General features: G+C 36.7%; 2 protein-coding genes across 2 annotated transcripts; both read left to right on the top strand.

Annotated features, from left to right (window-relative positions):
- The first annotated feature begins 1604 nt into the window (after window positions 1-1604).
- Window positions 1605-4453, top strand: LOC120007374 (subtilisin-like protease SBT5.3). Its single transcript, XM_038857569.1, has 10 exons — window positions 1605-1738; window positions 1830-1930; window positions 2088-2255; window positions 2336-2447; window positions 2564-3059; window positions 3169-3251; window positions 3339-3432; window positions 3518-3716; window positions 3867-4001; window positions 4122-4453. Exons 1-10 carry the CDS (start codon window positions 1605-1607, stop codon window positions 4403-4405), a joined length of 1806 nt encoding a protein of 601 aa, XP_038713497.1. The 3' UTR covers window positions 4406-4453.
- A 4532-nt stretch (window positions 4454-8985) lies between these two features.
- Window positions 8986-19649, top strand: LOC120007373 (protein FAR1-RELATED SEQUENCE 5-like). Its single transcript, XM_038857568.1, has 4 exons — window positions 8986-9107; window positions 18652-18835; window positions 19017-19314; window positions 19438-19649. Exons 1-4 carry the CDS (start codon window positions 8986-8988, stop codon window positions 19647-19649), a joined length of 816 nt encoding a protein of 271 aa, XP_038713496.1.
- Window positions 19650-21256: the final 1607 nt, after the last annotated feature.

The raw sequence follows: 21256 nt of genomic DNA, 5'->3' as shown, positions 1-21256 counted from the left end.
GTAATAAGTAAAAAGATAATTTTTTGTGTGTATGCTCGACGTACGGAGCCGACGTGGTCCAGGATGTAGAGAATCACAAAATCTATTGTCTAAACTCTGAACAGTTGTCATGCCGCGTGGGGAATGGTTACGCGGTTACGCACTTACTCTGCTGTAGATAAACTACACTAGAGTGCACTTGGGTGGCAAAAATCGGTTTTGGGTCAATTTTACATGTCCACGAAATATTTAAATGTCTAGAACATTATCCGGATTGAATTTTGAACGTACCTAATTAACCAAATATTGATTGATTTAAATCCGAATAAGTATACAAGACAATAATTTAATTCGGATTAGAGTTCAGATAAGTAAATCGGATAAAATTTCTGTTTTTGAGCCTGGACTTCGTTTTAAACAGGCTAAAATTTTATATTTGGACACATATTTCGGACATATAAGTTATGTCCAAATTTGGTTTAATCCGAGTGGGGCAAATTGACCATCCCTAGAGTCCACTATAGCCCCATTGATGAATCCAAATATATATTTTTTGTCTGAACAAAAATCAAATTCAACATAAAAAATGTATGATAATTTTAGACCATTGGATATAAACCCAAGATATTGTATACATTATTATGTGAGGTTTGTTGTCGAGATATGATGGAGGGCGTCCTGAGGTCTGATTCGCTAGTTTATAAGGAGAGAGCTTTCGGTCTTTTACAAGAAATGAGTATTTGGGTAAGTTTGTAGGTTTTGTCTTTTTTTTCCTAAATTTTTTGAAGTTATCCTTATTGGAATACAAATTTTAGTTTTTGTCCTCATTGTGTAAAAGCCCATTATATTACATGCATGAGACATGAAGTCAAGGTATATTAAACATAATACCATGTATTTAGTCAACTTCGTTAGATTTTCTTACGCAAAAGCATTGAGGAATATTACGTTAAAAATCGGTGCATTATATGGAAGCCTAGTTAGTTTAGGTTTGTTTTTATTTTTAAGGTTGCTTCTGGTGCAGTCCCCATAACGCAGTTAAGGAATAATGCACATCTGGGGAACACGAACAATCATTTTCAAAGAGTTCTTAGACAAGACGTCTCCATATAAATCACATTATGCTAAAACTAGATTAGGTTTGTTGTTATTTTAAAGGTTGGTTGTGGTGCAATTCTCAATGAAATTAAGGAATTCATACCTGGGAAACACTTAACAATCATTTTAAAAAGTTCATAGCCAAGAAGTCTTTCCATATAAATCACCATTGCCTTATTGGTTTAGTCATTAGCGATGAACACTTTCTATCAGTTTTAAGAATTCTGTGTATTTGTGTGCTAAAAGGAAACAAAAGATCGCAGATATCAACATGTATCTCAAGCTCTCTCTCTCTCTATATATATATAAGCACCATACAGCTTAATTACTTCACCTGAACGTATAAGCACGATATATGTTCAAAGGTTAGCTTCCCTTAGTCACATATATTCCGACATACATTACCTCCCTGATCTTATCAATATATAATGGCTCCTCAACATCATTTTCCCTTGTATTTTTTGTGTCTTTCCTTAGTCACCACATCACATTTCATATTAGCACAATCAGGGAACAAAATCATCAACATGGAACCATCCACTGTCAAAAAGGTTTACATTGTGTATTTGGGGTCACACATGCATGGTAAACAGCCAACATCTATGGATGTTGACAATGCCAAGAATTCTCATTTTGAGTTGCTGGGCCTCTCCTTGAAAAGGTAGTAGATATCTTTCCAAAAGATCACCCTTATGTTTCAACTAGCGTACTTGTGAAGATTAATTGACTTGTTTGTTGTATTTTGATGGCAGTAACACAAAGAAAGCCAAAGATGCCATTTTCTACCACTATACCAGAAACATAAATGGCTTTGCTGCTATGCTTCACGAGGAAGAAGCAATAGAGATTCAGAGTACGAACTTATGCTTCAATTTAATGTTAACTCTATCTATCAATTTCCTCTTCATCTCTTCTCTTCCTCTTTTGTTATTCTTTCATGTTTTTGTCTGAGTTGATGAAAGTTTTCGTGGTCCATATGTTCTCCTAATTTTATAATTTGATCAATGCAGAACATCCAGACGTTATCTCGGTTTTCCAGAGCAACGAAAGAAAATTGCAAACGACCCGGTCATGGGGTTTCCTTGGACTAGAGACGAAAAGTGGAGAAGTTCCAAGGAGCTCAGTTTGGAACAAGTCAAGGTTTGGCGAAGATGTCATCATCGCAAATCTTGATAGTGGTAAGTTTTATAATCGAAGTATCTGTTTCCAATGAAATATATTGTGCAGGGGAGAACATCATTTTTCCCGCAAATTTTAGGTGTTTGGCCACAGCGAGCGAGCTTCCGTGATGAAGGATATGGACCAGTGCCGCTGAGATGGAAAGGTCGCTGTGAGGAGGACAAGACAGATAATCCAATCCAATGCAATAAGTACTCTCATATTCATTTGCTGCAAATGTTCTATATATATAACACAACTTTATAAAAGACATATTGATATCAATTGTTTGTGATAGCTAATGTTTTTTTAGTGTTGTAATGTTCAGGAAGTTGATAGGAGCTAGGTATTTTAGCAGTGCTGCGAGAGCAAGATTTGGAGTGGAACATACCCCTGATAGTTGTCGGGATATCAATGGCCATGGAACCCACTCATTAACGATAGCAGGGGGAAACTTTGCGCCTCGTGTAAATTATCAAACTTACGCATATGGAAATGCAAAGGGGGGCTCGCCAAAAGCCCGCCTCGCTGCTTACAAGGTGTGTTGGATAAATTGCCTGGAGGCGGACATCTTGGCTGGCTTTGATGCTGCCATAAGTGATGGGGTCGATGTTATTTCAGTGGCAATTGCTAATTTTGGCCCATCGGAGTTTTTTAAGGATGTGATATCAATCGGTGCCTTCCATGCCGTTAAACAAGGCATAGTTGTGGTTTGTTCTGCGGGCAACTCAGGACCAGAGCCAGGGAGAGTTGACAATGTGTCTCCTTGGATAATCACAGTTGGTGCAAGCACAATTGATCGTTTGCCTATGAACAACCTCAAGGTAATATTTGATACTTCCTCTAATTATTTCATGCTTTCTTAGACCTTCGGCTACGCATAATATATCAGTGTCAACTGAATGTATTCCGTCGTCTAATTTGCGTTTCTAGGGAACATCACATCATATCTCCTCCACTTCAAATATTAGTTCAACATATGGTAAAGCTGCCTTTGCTTATAACGACCATGTCGAGTAAGTTTCTATGTCAGTTACTTGGCTTCTTTACATTTTCGGAACTTATCAAATTCTCAAAACTTGATTGATTGTGTTAATAAACAGATATCCAAACCTACAATTGGAAAAAGTGCGAGCTCCTATAATGGCTGATTTCTCATCTAGGGGACCCAACATGGTTCAGCCAGCCATTCTCAAGGTTTGTTACTACTTCAATCAATATCACTCTTCAGGTTTACATACATTTCTTGTGCATGATTGACAATTGATATTTATTATTTCAGCCGGATATCACTGCACCAGGAGTCGACATACTTGCTGCTTATTCTGCATATCCAAGAGCTATATCTGGTGGAGAAGTTTTCAGGATAAGAAATGGAACTTCAGTATCATGCTCTCATGTCACTGGCATAGTGGGCCTTATTAGAGCACTCTATCCAGATTGGAGTCCAGCTGCTATCAAATCTGCTATCATGACATCTGGTATGAACATTTGTTTTACTTTTACTTTTACTTAGGTATGTCAAAAATACCTATACCCGGGCGTTTACACTCATCCCTAGTTTTACCCCTTGTCAATCACCAGATAAATCTGTTCATGATCATGCTCAAATGCTGCTTCTTTTTTTGTAGCAACAAAAAAAGACAACACCAATGCGTTTATACAGAATGAATCACAGAGAAATGCAACTCCGTTTGACTACGGGGCAGGACATGTTCATCCAAGCCGTGCTGCTGATCCAGGTCTTGTTTATGACTTGACTGCTAATGACTACCTAAACTTTCTATGTGCACATGGCTACAATCAAAGCATTATCAGGAGATTTTCTGATAGGCCTTTCACGTGTCCCACGTTCTTTAGTGTTGCAAACTTGAATTATCCATCACTAACAATTCCAGATTTGCAAGGTCGAATTACCGTATCAAGAACGGTGAAGAATGTTGGTACTCCAGGAAAATATAGTGTGATTATTAAAGAGCCAACAGGAGTGTCAGTTTATGTTAATCCAAGGACACTTCATTTCAAGGAAACAGGAGAAGAAAAGACATTCAATGTTACTCTGGAGGTCAAGGCTGATAATAATTCTTCAGACTATGCGTTCGGATACTTCACGTGGCTTGATGGCAAACATTACGTGAGAAGTATTATTGTAGTGAAGCTGAAGCTGTAGCTGTAGATTTTTTGTCGAGAATCAATGAAATAAGATTTGCTGATTCAAAGCAAGCTCCCTACGATCGCACTCTCAATGCTTGGTTTAGGGTTGGTTGATTGGTTCAAGTTATGCTTGATGTTGTTCTACTTGTTAGACGGGCAGGTGACTTGGGGTTTGGGATTGGGAATGGACAAATTTAATATATTGGCCAAATGAAATTTAATTATTTAGAAGAAGAATTAACATCTTTATTGACAATATGACTTAATTTGTTTGGGGATTGAGTAAATCATTGTAGACACTGTCCACCCATTCCACACGAGCATTTCTACAAACATCTGGTTGGCTCTCCGCTAAAGGCTGAAACCACACAGCAACGCCGAACCAAAAACCAGAATCCACGACAGTGGACAGGCACGCCAAAACAGAAAGAAATTGAGAATTGTAGTTTTTTTTTATTGAGCATGTTTTAACGTTGAACACAAGCAGCTATATAGCAAGACCTTGACTACCTAATGCTATACATGATAACTAATCCTATCATAAGTTGTTGTACAAGAGTAACATGACTTGTAGATAAGAATAAGCTCCACCCTTGATCGATCAGTACATTTGTTAAGTACTGTTTGTTTTGGTAGGAAGGATAAGCTTGATCTTGCTCTTGTTTGATTGAACTAACACTTGCCTCGAATAAGTTTCACCTGGGACAACTCATTATTCAGCAAACCAATCCGATTGTGGAGGAATATGTGAAGGACCTGCCTTATCTCTCCAAGTAGTCTTCCTTATCTCTCCATGTGACTGCCTTATCACTCCATAACAACACCTTATCACTCCCTTGATCCTTACACATTTGTTGATCATCAGACAATTGTTTGTTATTAAAAACAACAAGTCACGCACGCTTCTGGAGTCTGGAATTTCCTTGGATGACAGGTTGTATACGAATGACAACTGGTTTTGAGAGAGTAGACGCTTTTGAGATGCGACTGGTGCTTACTTCTTTCGCGTGGCCAAATGAGAAGGGAAAGAGTTGTGAGTTATGACCCCTATCCAGGTTTTCGACCCTTCTTAGTCCCACCCCATTATGGTCCCGTCCTCATTCCACCACCTTTGATAGCAGCGGTTGTATTTTGAAACCCATCACTGACCATGGGATTTGTCACCGACTCCGGACCCCTTTTGATAGCCGCTGCCTCCCTACGCCGAATGCCCACTTGCCAGCGCACTGTCCCAGCAGCTGCAGTAGAGACTCTCGATGCTACCACCGAGACTTCTTTGGTCGAGAAATCGAATTCGGGTCACCCGGGAATCTCAAGTACCGTGATTATTATTTATCAATCAATCATCATTCTATTCTATATATATAAAACGAAAGTCTCAAGTTTGCTAACCGTGATTCAAAGAGCCACGTGGAAAAAAACCAATGGAAAAAAATGCTTCTAAAACAAAAATTAAAGCCAATTCAATTCACGATCATTTGATTCTCCGACTATGCTTACAGCTTACCTCCTCCTTCACCTCATGTTCCTCTCATAATTATCTTCTCATCTCCTCCCCGATTCATGCACCAAAAGGAGATCAATTCATAGAATTTGCTGTAATAAAATTAAATTTAACATAGGAAAAACCAAAGAGCAAAAAAAAACCAAAAGGAGATCAATTCATATCCTCATGTGGAGTGACATAGTTTCTCTTGTGAACTGCGACATGGTGTCAAGCAATGTAAGCACAACATTTAACTAATTAACTTTGGGTTTTCAGTATATTATATAATCTTGTGTATATCATTTATAGTTATTTTCATATTTGTGCAGATAATTAACGTGCAATGCGAATATTTGACAAGGAAACAAGGGAAAGTGATAGCTCCTCATCCTTTGGAAGTTAGAACAGCTTCAATTGCCATAACCAGTTCTTGCATGGCATTCCTTAAGATGAAAAGAGATGATCTCCTCCAAAAGAGTATTGTAGAGAAGCTCAAGAACAAGGTTGATCGATACAGATATTACATTTTTACCATTCATGCTGTTGGAAACCATTTAGTTGGCAATCATTGGACAACATTCGTTCTGGACACTGAGGATGGATTATGGCTTCATTACAACTCAATTCTCCCAAGTAATAGGACATTCAGAGATCCGTACCTAAAGGAGGCAGAGATCCGTACCTAAAGGATGCAGAGATCCTACTTATATGCTAGAATACCAATGTAAGTTCTTTTGGTAAATGTTTTGGGAGTGAGATGCATGCAAATACATTGTGAACCTATCCTTTAATGGTAGTACTTAAAAATATTATGTTGGGTTTAAGTATACTATCTGATTATACAATGTAAATATTTACGTTGTTTACATAATTTATTACATTGGGTGTTGGACGAAGAGGAAAAATTACCATGCATATTTTTTTGGCCAAAATCTATAACCATCTAGGGCGTTTTAGTTCATTCAGTTAAACCTTGAACAAATTGTCTTTAATTAAAGCGGATTGACAATTGTGATGGTTTGTATATATATGATCCAGTAGCTAAATACACTGAACATGTTACAATGCAATTATTTACACTGCGATATAATTAATTACATTGTGCTATTTTCACAATGTGATTAACATCTATAACAAATTGTAATCCTGCAAGTCATTCAAAAAACACAATACAAATTACTACCAATTGTCAAAATCATCCCCATAATTAAAAATTAGTACAAGTCATACACTTAATAACAACAAATTCAATGTCTGCAAAAACAAATTACATAAGACCAAATTATCGAATTCTCAAAACTCTGAATTATCATATGTTCTTGACGATCTAGCGGGGACTATACTACTCCCCGTGCTGCTAGCTTTGCATTCATTTTTAGAAAATGTGCGATGACATACAGACTTCTTCAAATTACTATAAAATTTCTCAGACCTTTCACATGTAAAAAGTAAATATTTGTACACCCTACTATTGTCCTTACTTATGGATCTCCTCTTAACAAAGAACTCATTATGTTGAACAAGTCATCCACATAATCAAATAACATCTTGATCGTCAGCGTGAGTGAAGCAACATCCTCAACACATACATCTACCGGTAGTACTACACATCCCTAAACTTACATAACTAGGTGGCATGCCACCTAGACATGATGACAAAGCAATTCAAAAAAAATTTGAATAGCTTACCTGTAAAAGGAAAATATAATAAAAGCAAAAGAAAAATTTTAAAATAATTTATCTCTCTTCGTGTCTCTCTCTTGCCTCTCTCCCCATCCTCCACCCATCCCCTCATTCTCTCCTCTCCCCACCTCTCCCCCTCCTCCTCAAGATCCATGGCATCAACGACCTTCTACTAAAGATCCATGGCATCAACATTGTGACTCGGGTTTCCATCGACAACCTCCTTCTCAAGCTCTTCCTTTCGATTCGGGTTTCCATCTATTTTTCTCCATCCCTTGCCGTTAATGGCGTCTACCAGCAAATTTGAGCCTCCAATGATGCTGTCTAGGGAGATCTTGAGACCTACAAGAAGAAGAAAAGACACTTGATGTTTCTTGTTCAACATATTCATCTTCAACATCGAAGATCTGCAAGATCGCTTACTGTTTCTTTTTGTTTCACCCATTCATATTGTCGATCTGGGCTTATTTTAATGATTGAAGTGTACAATGCCTTATTACATTATTTTGAAGGGGCATAGTATCTTATTACACTACCTAGATTGGACAGTGTAAAAAAGGCACTGAGTCAATTTGTTTTGTGTTTTAGTTGTCATAGAAAATGAATTGAAATTATTGTAGATGGAATTTTCATGAGATTTTATACTTTGACTTCTTATTACTCATTGAATTTAATTAATTACGTTGTCAATATAATTAATTACACTATCCAATAGGACAATGTGATAAGAAGCTGTATCCATTTGAGTCAAAGCATCTAAATAGGATATTGCCTTATTACATTGTCTAGTTGCAAATAACGTGACTAATCATGATTTTCCAAAAGAGATCTCGCACTAAGACACTTTCTTTATTTTGGACAACGCAAACAAACCTTACAGTGACTTATTACACTGTCAAAATAATTAGTTACACTGTCCATTAGGACAACGCAATAAAGAACCGTATCTATTTGAGCCAAAACATCCCAATAGGATTTTATCTTATTACATTGTCTAGTTATTAATTGCGTGACCAATCATCATTTTCCAAAATAGATCACAACAATTTCTCCATTTTGAACAACGCAAACAAACCTTGCAATGGCTTATTACACTGTCAATATAATTAGTTACATTGCGTAATAAGAAAATGTATCTATTTGATGTGATGATATGAGTGGTCTTTCATGTACGGATGTAATTGTGACTGATTCATGTAGAATTACGTTCGACAACCTGTTCAATCTCTATAACTCAGAGACCAACCCAATCAATAGCAATCCTTATTTTACATACACGGCTATACACTATTGTTCAAGAACAATAAACACAAAAACCAAACTACACATATTGATGATTAATAAACCAAAGAACAGCTGACTATTGAGACTAAAATGGGAGATGAAAAGAGAGAAACGAAAGCATTTGGCAAAGGAGAGAGGACATGATGGTGAGGAAAGAGAGAGTGAAGAGTGAGAAGCGACAGAGGAGGAAGAGAGAGAAAATCATGCTCTGGAAGCGACGGGAAGCGAGTGGCGACCGCACGACTGAGAGAGGAAGCCATGGTTGGTGAGTTGGGCGATTGAGCTTGTAGAAGCGTCAGTGGCAGATGATCTGCCATTTTGGAATTGGAAGCGTCCATGAAACGTCACCCTTGTTGTGAGAAGAAAGAGAGAGAAAGATAAGAACGAGAGAGAGGAGAGAGACATGTGAGAGAAGAAAGAGAGATTACTAAGGAAAGAAACTCCTATGAGAGAGAAACGAGAGAAAATATACAACTTTTTTTATTTTTGTAATTTAATCTAGGTGGCATGCTAAGTTGGCATGCCACATAGATTAGAGAAGTTTAGGGATGAGAAAATTAGGGACACATATCATTTTCGTACATCTACACTGTCCATATGATCTAACTGGTTCTGGTTATCATCTTCCAGAGTGAACTCCATATCGTCACTGCAAAATTGCCATTTAATAACGGTTAGTTTTGCACAGTGCAATTTAGCACAAACACAATGTAATTAATAATTTGTACAATGTAATAAGGCACTGTAAACACAACCTCAAACTACATTCACCATTCATCCACCTAAAAGTAAAGAAATATCAAAACTACAGACCTAAAATAATTGCATTTGTGAGATTTGATCATATTATCAACAAAAAAGAAAAAAAATTGTGTTTGCCTTATCAAAAATGTAGATAATTGTATTTTAGTTCATAGACGAAATATTATGTGCTTATCATAGAATTCGTAAACTTATGTAGACTAACCTGGACAAAGCATTGAATGTTTGTATCTTCTTTCTTTGCGATGAACGAATTGCTATAAAACTTGACAACGTCTACAATCACACAACACGAAAAAGAAAGCTCTGAAAACCACCATAAACTCGTGAATCAAACCCGTTTAGAAAGATAACCCGCCATTGATTGTTTATGGAGTTGTAGATGAGCAAAACCTAATTCGCAGGTTTGCGACAAAGAGAAGAGAAAGAGGATATACGATAAAAAAAACCTGGATGAGAGAGAATTAATTAGATCTTTTATTTAGTGTGCTGAGTTGTACAGCCACATAGATTATGTAAGTTTATGGAAGAGAAAATTATGGACATATATCATTTTGGTTATTCTGGTCACATCTAGGTCCTCCAACCAATGGGTGGGACTTGTAGTGATCAGACTGAACAACCCTTATGGACTATTAGCTACCAATGATGAGTCCTCCAGCAACCGAATTGGGCATTTGAAGCTATGATAGCCGAGGCTTTGCGAAGGGATTTTCGGCTACCACGGTGGCTTTTGATGGCTGAGCTTGGTAAAAAAAAAGGATGGTGGAAGTCCATAGCTTCATTTTGATAGTCCGATAGTCCAGATCGGTATCACACATCCCACATCACTTAGATACGGCTTGGTGAAGCACTATATAATGGGTGCCTTCTCCGGCTCTCCCTCCACTAATAGGTCCTTTTAGTGAAAGCGTATTGGCCTGTAAATTACTAAATATATATTAATATAATAATATGTATATTATAACTGTTGGGTCTAAATTAACCTTACTAGCAAGTGTACTAGTCGGCGACTACAGCACAATGATAAGCAAGGGTCGAATCCACAGGGATGGAGTTATGTCTAATCCAAATGTATACTTGTATGTATGTATGTACAATGCAAACAAAGTAAAGATCAACTCAAGATTGTTTGGGTTGGTAATTAAACTAAGACAAGTAAAGAGCAAAGTATTTTTGGTATTTTCTTAGAATAGGGATGCAACTAATGCAAATGAGTTGAACACCAAGGCTTTGGAATCCCCCTTGGGAAATGACTTGCAATGACACAAATTCACACACATATTTGCTAATTCGGGCATAACGAATCCGTACCTAAGTCGGTTTTAGCGCACCTAAGCCAAATCTCCCTAAAATCGATTACTAGCCATCTTATTGGTCTAGGTCGGATATTCCTAAGTACATTCTAGCCATCTTATTGGTCTAAACATGCATAGGAATTCATGAAGTTCTATGGAGATTAGGATTCATACAAATTGTCACCTAATTAAAGGGAGACATATTCATAATCAAGTGTTTCAAGAACCATAATCTACTTGACATATTATTGTCTAAGCAAATTCTCCAAACAATTTCATCCAAAAACCTAAAGTGTTGGCCAAACACCACAAGCATGAATAAATTGCAATCAAACATAGAAACACAAGATTTATACCCAAATCAACTCATATGTATGTAAATCAAGTCATAAACAAAGTCATCAAACCCAAGGCTTCAACCTAGCCTTGGCACAAGAGATTTAGTTACACATAATGAGAGAAAAACACAAAAGGAGAGATGAGAAAATCATGAATAAACCCAATTAGTTGAGTAGATCCAAGTTGAGCTGAAGAATCTCTCCTCCTAGCTCCAAGAATCGCCTTCCCCCTCTGGTTTCGCTCCCCAGAAAATCAGTTCTAGGTCTAAAAACCCCCGTAGCTCGGACAAATCGCGACTTAAAACACCTCAGAAAATTGTTTTTCACGCCTAGGCGCGTTGTTTTCACGCCTAGGCGCACCACGCCTAGGCGCACGCCTAGGCGTGATCCTAGGCGTGCACAACTTAAAATTCAAGTCCAACTCTCTGGACTGGGCGTGCAGAAGTGATCCTGGGCGTGCACAATTTTTTGCGCCTAGGCGCGTTACTCCTAGGCACATTATTCAAATGATCATAACTTCTCCATATGACCTCCGATTTGCATGATTTTAGATTCTACGGAAAGCTTGAGATGTCTACTTTCCAATGCCTTTTGTTGCGCTCAATTCCAATAACGTGACAGAAATTTATGACTATTTGAACACACGAAGGTCGGTGGACATTTTCTTCAATTCAGCCCTTTTTCCGTCGCTTTTCATCCAAACCGCAATCAACCTATCAAAATACAAATCAACACATAAATACACTCATTATTTATCAAAAGAAAGCTTAAGAGGGGATATTTCTACCAAAAACAATAGGTATTATCATACCTATCAAACACCCCACACTTAAACCTTACTTGTCCTCAAGTAAAACTAAACAAAGTACATCTACCAACTAACATCCTAACTCACTAACGCAGGAATCGCGATTGCATTTAGCATATGCAACAAGCCGTTAAACCCCTAGGTGTCCCTAGTGGAGGAGTTTTGTCTCCTGAGGGCTTACAAGAACGACACCCACAAACGTTTCAAGATAACTCAAATCAAACATATGGGAGGGAAATCACTAGAATCGAAACAATATACATCAATGCCATGCAATCAAAAAGATGTGGAGACCTCACACTTCATCCAAACATATACTCAATGAAGATTATCCGTCTACTCAATCACTTCGTCTACATTAAGTGCGTGCAAAGAATAAATGTATAATTATTTGGCTTCCAAGAGTTCATAGGCGCCAAACATAGTCACATTCCAAGAATTCCAAGAACAGTCAAGTAGTAATACCAAGGCACTTTTATTTATATACATACTTCTCTTCTTTTTCTTCTTCTCTTTTTTTTTTTTTATTTTCATCTTACTAGGCCCGTGCAATGCTCACTCCTTTAAGCTTTCTAGTCAACCCATGTAACGAGTTCTCAACCAATGACTCCCAACCAGTTGGTTTAGGGCATTATGTGATAAAGCACGCCTCGGATCAATCACTCGAGTTGAAAAGGCTTCGAAGTTAAGCTAGCCTAGTATGTTCATCAAGATTGTCTTACCTTTTTACGCGAAACTCGAGTTGGTTAGACAAGAGCCCCGGTTACTCAGCAAGATCACAAGAGCGGAACATGCTTTTAATCATCATCAAATTTATTTTTTTTTTATTATTTTTTTTTAACATGCATGTAATTAACTAGTGCCAAGAATATAACTAACACGGTGTTCTAGATCATCTTAGAGAAAGTCCACATCCAACATCTATTCACCCAAGTCATACCCCACAAGCACACATTCTCGTGCAGGTGAATTACAGTGATTGTGCAATAGAGTAGACGTCAAGCATATAGAAGGATATGATGGGTTCCACAAACCAAGATTAGCTGCATTTCAATATAGCACTCAATTCAACAGAAAATTCCCATAAATATGCAAGATTCAAGCACTGAAATTTTTTTATTTTTTATTTTTTAAATTCAGCTACTACAAAAATCATGTGAAATTTTGCACAAGATAATCCATATGTAGTCCACCACCCCACACTTTAAAGAATGCATTGTCCTCAATGCAAAACATAACAATGTAATAATGCACTAAAAAGAGGACAAGTTGAAACAATACAACCTGGGGTTGGAGTCATGCATCGAGTGGATTGGGGTGCTGGCCTGGCCACAATTCTTCAATGTCTATATGCACCCTCCTCTTGTCTTCAGCTAGACGAGATCCACCACTTTGCAGTGGCTCAATAAATAGGGCACAAACATCCTTCTTTGATGTGCCCATCAAAAAGATTCTATCTCTAAATTCCTTTGGCCCTCTTGGTTGAAATTGTAGTTTTCCATGCCAATGGAAGAGATATTTTGAGTAGAGGGGAAGCTTCTTCAATGATCTTGCAATGTAGCTCTCCATGCTTTGTTGAAGCTTCCATTTTTTCTTTGTTGGCAAAATTTCCTCCAGGATTTGCATTATGGAAGCACTGAGATTTACATTAGGCTCCTCAACTCCAATAAAGTCAATGAATAGTGCTTCAAATGGTGATAGCACCTGATTGTGGAGTATGTTATCCTCATGCCTCTCTACAAAGTTATCACATTCTTCCTCCACCTTATCATTATACTTGTTCTCCAAATCTTCAGCTTTCAAATTTTTTTCAGAATCGACAAGAGCTTTCTCTTCTATATCTTGCTCAACCCATGTAGGTCCACTAATTTCTTGTTCGATTGAAACTATCTCACATTCTGCAGCTGATGGAGACTTCTCTGATTCTTCTAAATCCATGCCCTCCTTCATTGGTGGATCCATCTCCGAAAGTGAAGTGAGAAGCATTATCTCATACTCCTCTTCATCCACATAATTATACTCAATTTTTCCTCTAAGCTCCAACTCTTTGTCATTGCTTAATGTAACTGCTTGAGTTGTCTCACATATATCTTTCCCCTCACTTGTTTTCATCATAGGTTGGCAAAGCTGATTTTTGTTTGATACCATCCTATACGTTGCCTCTGCTAAAGTTTGGGTACTTGCATTTAAGGAATCAATTATGTCATCCAAAGATGACTCATGTCTTTGCTCAAGCGGTGGTGGTGAAGCCCATTGACACATCTCCTCTCTACAAGCTTGAGTATTTGCTTGCAACTTTTGGGTACTCGTAACCAATGCATTTAGTATGTCTTGTAGAGATGAGTCTTGTGCTTGCTCAAGCAATGGTGGTGGTGTTGCTTGTGTAGGAACAAATTGATGCTGGTAGTTGTTCCATAGGAATTGAGGTCGTTCACACCTTCCAGAGTTATAAGTGTTGGAGAAGGAGTTGCATGGTGGATATGGGGCATGGTCTGGAGGAGTTGTCCTTGCATTATATCCTTGCAAATATAAGCTCGACCCATAAAAACCTGCTCCCTGATAAGCACATGGTGGAGGATATCCCATCTCAAAGCATATGCCAACAAAAGAAAAATTAGTTAACAAATATTATGTACAAGTATTATGTACAAACAAAGGAAAAGAGAAAAAAAAAATTATGGACAAATAACAAAAATGGATCAAACGTAAGCTACCATCCCCGGCAACGGCGCCATAAACTTGTTGGGTCTAAATTAACCTTACTAGCAAGTGTACTAGTCGGCGACTACAGCACAATGATAAGCAAGGGTCGAATCCACAGGGATGGAGTTATGTCTAATCCAAATGTATACTTGTATGTATGTATGTACAATGCAAACAAAGTAAAGATCAACTCAAGATTGTTTGGGTTGGTAATTAAACTAAGACAAGTAAAGAGCAAAGTATTTTTGGTATTTTCTTAGAATAGGGATGCAACTAATGCAAATGAGTTGAACACCAAGGCTTTGGAATCCCCCTTGGGAAATGACTTGCAATGACACAAATTCACACACATATTTGCTAATTCGGGCATAACGAATCCGTACCTAAGTCGGTTTTAGCGCACCTAAGCCAAATCTCCCTAAAATCGATTACTAGCCATCTTATTGGTCTAGGTCGGATATTCCTAAGTACATTCTAGCCATCTTATTGGTCTAAACATGCATAGGAATTCATGAAGTTCTATGGAGATTAGGATTCATACAAATTGTCACCTAATTAAAGGGAGACATATTCATAATCAAGTGTTTCAAGAACCATAATCTACTTGACATATTATTGTCTAAGCAAATTCTCCAAACAATTTCATCCAAAAACCTAAAGTGTTGGCCAAACACCACAAGCATGAATAAATTGCAATCAAACATAGAAACACAAGATTTATACCCAAATCAACTCATATGTATGTAAATCAAGTCATAAACAAAGTCATCAAACCCAAGGCTTCAACCTAGCCTTGGCACAAGAGATTTAGTTACACATAATGAGAGAAAAACACAAAAGGAGAGATGAGAAAATCATGAATAAACCCAATTAGTTGAGTAGATCCAAGTTGAGCTGAAGAATCTCTCCTCCTAGCTCCAAGAATCGCCTTCCCCCTCTGGTTTCGCTCCCCAGAAAATCAGTTCTAGGTCTAAAAACCCCCGTAGCTCGGACAAATCGCGACTTAAAACACCTCAGAAAATTGTTTTTCACGCCTAGGCGCGTTGTTTTCACGCCTAGGCGCACCACGCCTAGGCGCACGCCTAGGCGTGATCCTAGGCGTGCACAACTTAAAATTCATGCCCAACTCTCTGGACGGGGCGTGCAGAAGTGATCCTGGGCGTGCACAATTTTTTGCGCCTAGGCGCGCCACGCCTTGGCGCGCGCCTAGGCGCGTTACTCCTAGGCACATTATTCAAATGATCATAACTTCTCCATATGACCTCCGATTTGCATGATTTTAGATTCTACGGAAAGCTTGAGATGTCTACTTTCCAATGCCTTTTGTTGCGCTCAATTCCAATAACGTGACAGAAATTTATGACTATTTGAACACACGAAGGTCGGTGGACATTTTCTTCAATTCAGCCCTTTTTCCGTCGCTTTTCATCCAAACCGCAATCAACCTATCAAAATACAAATCAACACATAAATACACTCATTATTTATCAAAAGAAAGCTTAAGAGGGGATATTTCTACCAAAAACAATAGGTATTATCATACCTATCAATAACCAATTTTATCTATATTGGTAGTTGTTAAACGTGCTCCAAAATAGAGCATTCTCTTCAAAAAAATAGAGCATGCGCGCAGTGCGCTACATTACATTGCATGAAAAGTGTGATCCAACATTTTTATTAGTTTATTCCATCTCTTCTATCCTATCTTCTCGCTCCACAAAGTGGTAGACATTGTGTTATAAATTTCGAAAATGACATGTAACCCATCAGTTTGATAACTCATAGGAGCCCAACAGGTTTATTTTATTGATTTAGTCAATGGAATATTTTTATTTCCACTCTTTTATCCCATAATTTATTGTTCAAAATTTATTATTTTAATGTAGATTCTATTGTTTTTTAAAGCACAATCTAGAATTCATTATTTTAGTTCTAAATTCATTTGTTTTTGAAATTCCATTGAAAAAAAAAATTAATTAAGATTTATCTGATAAAACTCATCGACAATGGATCTTGTTAGAAAGAATTTTATGTGCTGATTTTGAATGTGTAATTTTTATAAAGGCTAACATGTATTTTGAGATATAAGACGTTTTAAAATTTCATTTAAAAGACTAGGGCTCTCATGGGCTACCACTGGATAGGCTACTTAGCACTACTGTATAAATTTTGAATATTTAATCACATAGATTTAGGATAGAAATTGCGATGCAATTGTAGTTGAATAAAGATAATATAAATTATGAAAAAGTGATATTTGAACAGTTAACATAGAGAATATGATTTATTTTTTTTTGAAATACCGTTGAGAAATTGTTTCTCATTTGAATAAAACTTTGGGCACACATATGCCTAACCCAGTCGATTGTCAACCGAACCACCTCTCGTTGGTACGTAGAGAATATTAAGAGTTTTGTTGGACAAAAGTCTCACATCGGGTAATAATCCGGCAAAAATCCTGTATATAATAGCAAGCCCTCCTTCCCTCTAATAGGCCTTTTAGGGGGAAGACAATGGGGGCCCAGAATTTCTACATGGTATCGGAACAGGTGTGCACTCGTCCTCGATAAGAAGTCCACTCGTTGGGCCTTGGACAGAGATACCCAGTCCACGAGTGCGAGGGGGTGTTGGACAAAAGTCCCACATCGGGTAATAACCCAGCAAAAATCCTGTATATAATAGCAAGCCCTCATTCCCTCTAATAAGCCTTTTAGGGGAAGACAATGGGGGCCTAGAATTTCTACAAGTTTCGAATACAAAATGGTTTAATAGAACAGACAAGGTGCAACATAATTTTTCACTTTAACTAACGCCTCTTATTGATGATTATTACATGATGTCTTAACGATGGCTTGGGTCCTCACAACATAGACATTTGTGATCTCTTATTGATGTCTTAATAACAGTGGCTTGGGTCCTCACAACATAGACATTTGTGATCAGTACACTTGAGGGGAACAGAACATAGGGTTTTGACTATATCGCAATCTTTCTGAGTAGAACATGGAGTATATTGCGCTTCTATCATTGGAATACTGGCGAATGACACACCTATATATACATATACATGCAAAACAAAACAAAAACAGAATCCATTAGTAACCTTTTAAATTACGTTATAATTTGATCTCACAGACTAATATTCTATTATTTTACAACACAACTGAAAGATCTGATGATTATATTATCAAACAATTAAGAATTGCACATATATTAATTTAAAAAGTGAGAGGGAGAGACACTAACATAATGCCATAACAAAGAGGATGACGAAGAAATTCTTTTCCATCACTTCTTGCTTCTTTTTTTTTCCTTTGTGGTTTCTTGTTTTTGAATTGAAAGATGTCTGTTTGATTGCAACGTATTTATACAGGATGTTGCAAAAATTCATACGCATTTACTCGATTACCTTTTACAGATATATTAGAATTTGTTCTTTTCCTTTTATAGGTATAGTTGAATGTTTTTCCTTTTCTAGTTATATTTGATTTTTCCTTTTTCCTTTTATAGGTATATTTGAATTTTTATTTTTTCCTTTTATAGGTATATTTGAATTTTTTTTTTCCTTTTATAGGTATATTTGAATGTTTTTCTTTTATAGGTATATTTGAATGTTTTTCTTTTATAGGTATATTTGAATTTTTATTTTTTCCTTTTATAGGTATATTTGAAAATTTTCCTTTCATAGGTATATTTGAATTTGTTTCCTTTTCTAGGTATATTTGAATTTTCCTTTTTCCTTTTATAGATATATTTGAATTTTTTTTCTTTATAGTTTCTACATATCTGATTTGTCCCAACTTGTTAATTACAATCGTGTCCATCCACGTGATTGCGACAAGCCCATTTGTCATGTGAAGTTCACTTGCTTCTAGCCCACTCCACACTCAATTCATCTAGCCCATTTGCTACAAGGGCTGCTTTTGGTGATGCGGTCCGCAGAGCTGAGCGATACCGTCTCACTGAACGGCATAAATTTGAGAATGAAACCGCCCTCAAATGGAGCTTTTTCTTGAACCGTTTTGGGTTTGGCGTGAGATTCTTGCCAAAAAGACATGGGTCCCATCACCCTTGCCTAAAACTTGTAGGTTTGTTTTTTTATTAAATTTTTTTCAATTGTGTGGGTCTCAGCCTTTATATTAAATAGTATGAAGCAAAATAGTATTCATTTATGTGTAGTTTATTGTAATATAGTGTGCAAGATCCCCCTTTGCTTTGAAAATCCAATTTTTTAGTGGTTTGTGGTTTTCTTAATGATATTACAGGTTGTGAACATGATGGTCAATAGTGAGAAAGATTGGACACCTTACATGGACATGGAATTTGATACACTTGATGAGGCTTGGGAGCATTGGTGCCATTATGGAAAACAAGTTGGATTCTCGACAAGAAAGAGTTTTTTAAATAGAAGCAAGTTAGATGAAAAAGTTACAACAAGGGGATTCGTATGTTCTAAACATGGTGTCCGTTTAGAAGATAAACGCAGGGTTCATAGCAGCCATAGAGATGAGACAAGAACAAATTGTCATGCAAGGCTACTTGTTCGATTGAAACGAGAAAGTGGTAAGTATGTAGTATATGATTTTGTCGCTGAACATAATCATCAACTTCACCTTCCACAAACCACATATATGATGAGATCGCAGAGAAAAATTTCTGAAGTTCAAGCTTGTGCCATTGATTTAGTACGTAGTGCTGGAATAAAGCCTAAGGACGCACATGAGTTGATGAGTAGAGAGGCTGGTGGCAGGGATAGCCTTGGATACATTGCAAGTGATCATAAAACTTATCTCAGAACAAGAAGAGAGAAAGCTATGAAGTATGGGGAAGCTGGTTGCATTTTAATGTACTTTCAAAATGAACAAATTAAAAATCCTTCATTTCATTATGTGGCTTAAAGGAAATAATGCATATATGTATGTGACACAATGAAGTGAATAACACTTGACATTTTTTTCATATCGCGGACTTGTGACGAACAAGTTTGCTAACAAGATTAAACCTCGAATTACCCACAAATGTTTAGCGTTGATACTCAAATCATGAACAGTCCCACACCAAATTATCAAAGTTTGGTACCTTGATTTTGTTATGGTATGTTGAGGATTAGCTAGGGGCAATTCAACAACAATATTATTAGCAGGGGCAGAACTAGTTTAGGCCTAGAGTGGCTCAAGCCCATCCTCAAATTTGGGCAAAAATTTGGAAGTACACTACTAAATATCTAGGGAAAAATTTCAAGCCGGTACTTTTAAAAAGACTTTTGGATATCTAGATTCACTCAAAAACATATGGACACATAAGTACCTATAAAGAAGATGATTGTGAAGGTGCGATGGTGGTGGAGATGGAGGTAAACGTGGCAATGGTGGAGATGGAGGGTAGATGTCTTAGATCTAGGTATTTTTTAGATTTATGTAGTTGTTAATTTTTTAAAGTTGTTAATTTTTTAAAATAGATACTTATGTGGAAAAAAATGTACTTATATGGCAAAATATTTTTTCTGACCTAAGTGTCCAACTTTCATAAAGTGGGCACTAATATGTTATTTTTCGAATATCCAAACCCCAAAATAAGTCCACTTTATAATGTGAAATAAATTATACATCTTTCTAAAAATACATGTATTTCTCCTCACTAGCCACTTAAAATTTTAAATATTTTCTTTAAACATTATACATATATATATATATAGAATGTATATATTACAAAAAAAAATACTTATATTTTTCTAATAAATATACAGAGTACCATGTAGGGTTAATTTATAAATTATAATTATTAATTGATACACACTCATACAACAGAATAATTATTGATTGACATACATACATGATGATAGATGATTTCTAATTAATGAAAAATTGTCTAGAACAATTTAAATGATTTTTCTGTTATCTTGAATATTTTATGTTTTAATTGTGATGTGTAATTTATTAGAAACCTATATGGCTAACATTAAAAGGGTTTGAAATGCAATGAATAAATTATATATACTTGCCTTTTTAACAGCTGATGGGTACATGTGGACATAGTTATCTGATTGTGCTAAGTTGGATTGTAAGAATGTGACCAAGGAAAGGCACAAAAAATACAAGGCAACATTGTGAGAGGCCATTATTGAAGGGATATAATATTGTATGTTGGAAGAGAGGAGACAAAGAGTACAACTCCCACTCTTGGGGAAAGAACTAAGAGAGTTTGAGACCGGGACAAGGCTAGAGACAAGCAGAGGGATGGAGTAGGGGAAGACAAGTTGGTGACTGTAGGCACATTCAACTATCCCTATAAAAAGGAGAAAGAAAAAACTCAAATATACTCATAAAAGGAAAAAGGAAAAATTCGAGAAAGGCAAAAATCAATCTATACCTTGGTCTATGACCTTTTCAAAAGAAAAAAATAAAAAAAGTGAGCAAATGCGCATGAATAGAATTTTAACGCATTGTTTCTTATAAGGTCTCGTTTGGTTCGCGAAATTAAAAGTGGAGATGAAAATGAAAAGATG

The sequence above is a fragment of the Tripterygium wilfordii genome, chromosome 10 (genome assembly GCF_013401445.1).
Source record: "Tripterygium wilfordii isolate XIE 37 chromosome 10, ASM1340144v1, whole genome shotgun sequence".
Lineage (NCBI taxonomy): Eukaryota > Viridiplantae > Streptophyta > Magnoliopsida > Celastrales > Celastraceae > Tripterygium > Tripterygium wilfordii.
Note: the sequence above shows the minus strand (reverse complement) of the source record. Positions and strands in the feature narration are given on the sequence as shown.

What these genes read in the sequence shown, in the direction of transcription:
- LOC120007374 (XM_038857569.1), top strand. Translation starts at nt 1,605, where the DNA reads ATGGAACCATCCACTGTCAAAAAGGTTTACATTGTGTATTTGGGGTCA. An exon ending in AGAAGCAATAGAGATTCAGA is followed by an intron (nt 1,931 to 2,087) that starts GTACGAACTTAT and finishes TGATCAATGCAG; the next exon opens with AACATCCAGACGTTATCTCG. An exon ending in TGCCTATGAACAACCTCAAG is followed by an intron (nt 3,060 to 3,168) that starts GTAATATTTGAT and finishes TTGCGTTTCTAG; the next exon opens with GGAACATCACATCATATCTC.
- LOC120007373 (XM_038857568.1), top strand. Translation starts at nt 8,986, where the DNA reads ATGGTGAGGAAAGAGAGAGTGAAGAGTGAGAAGCGACAGAGGAGGAAG. An exon ending in GAGAGAGGAAGCCATGGTTG is followed by an intron (nt 9,108 to 18,651) that starts GTGAGTTGGGCG and finishes CAATTCATCTAG; the next exon opens with CCCATTTGCTACAAGGGCTG. An exon ending in ATCACCCTTGCCTAAAACTT is followed by an intron (nt 18,836 to 19,016) that starts GTAGGTTTGTTT and finishes ATGATATTACAG; the next exon opens with GTTGTGAACATGATGGTCAA.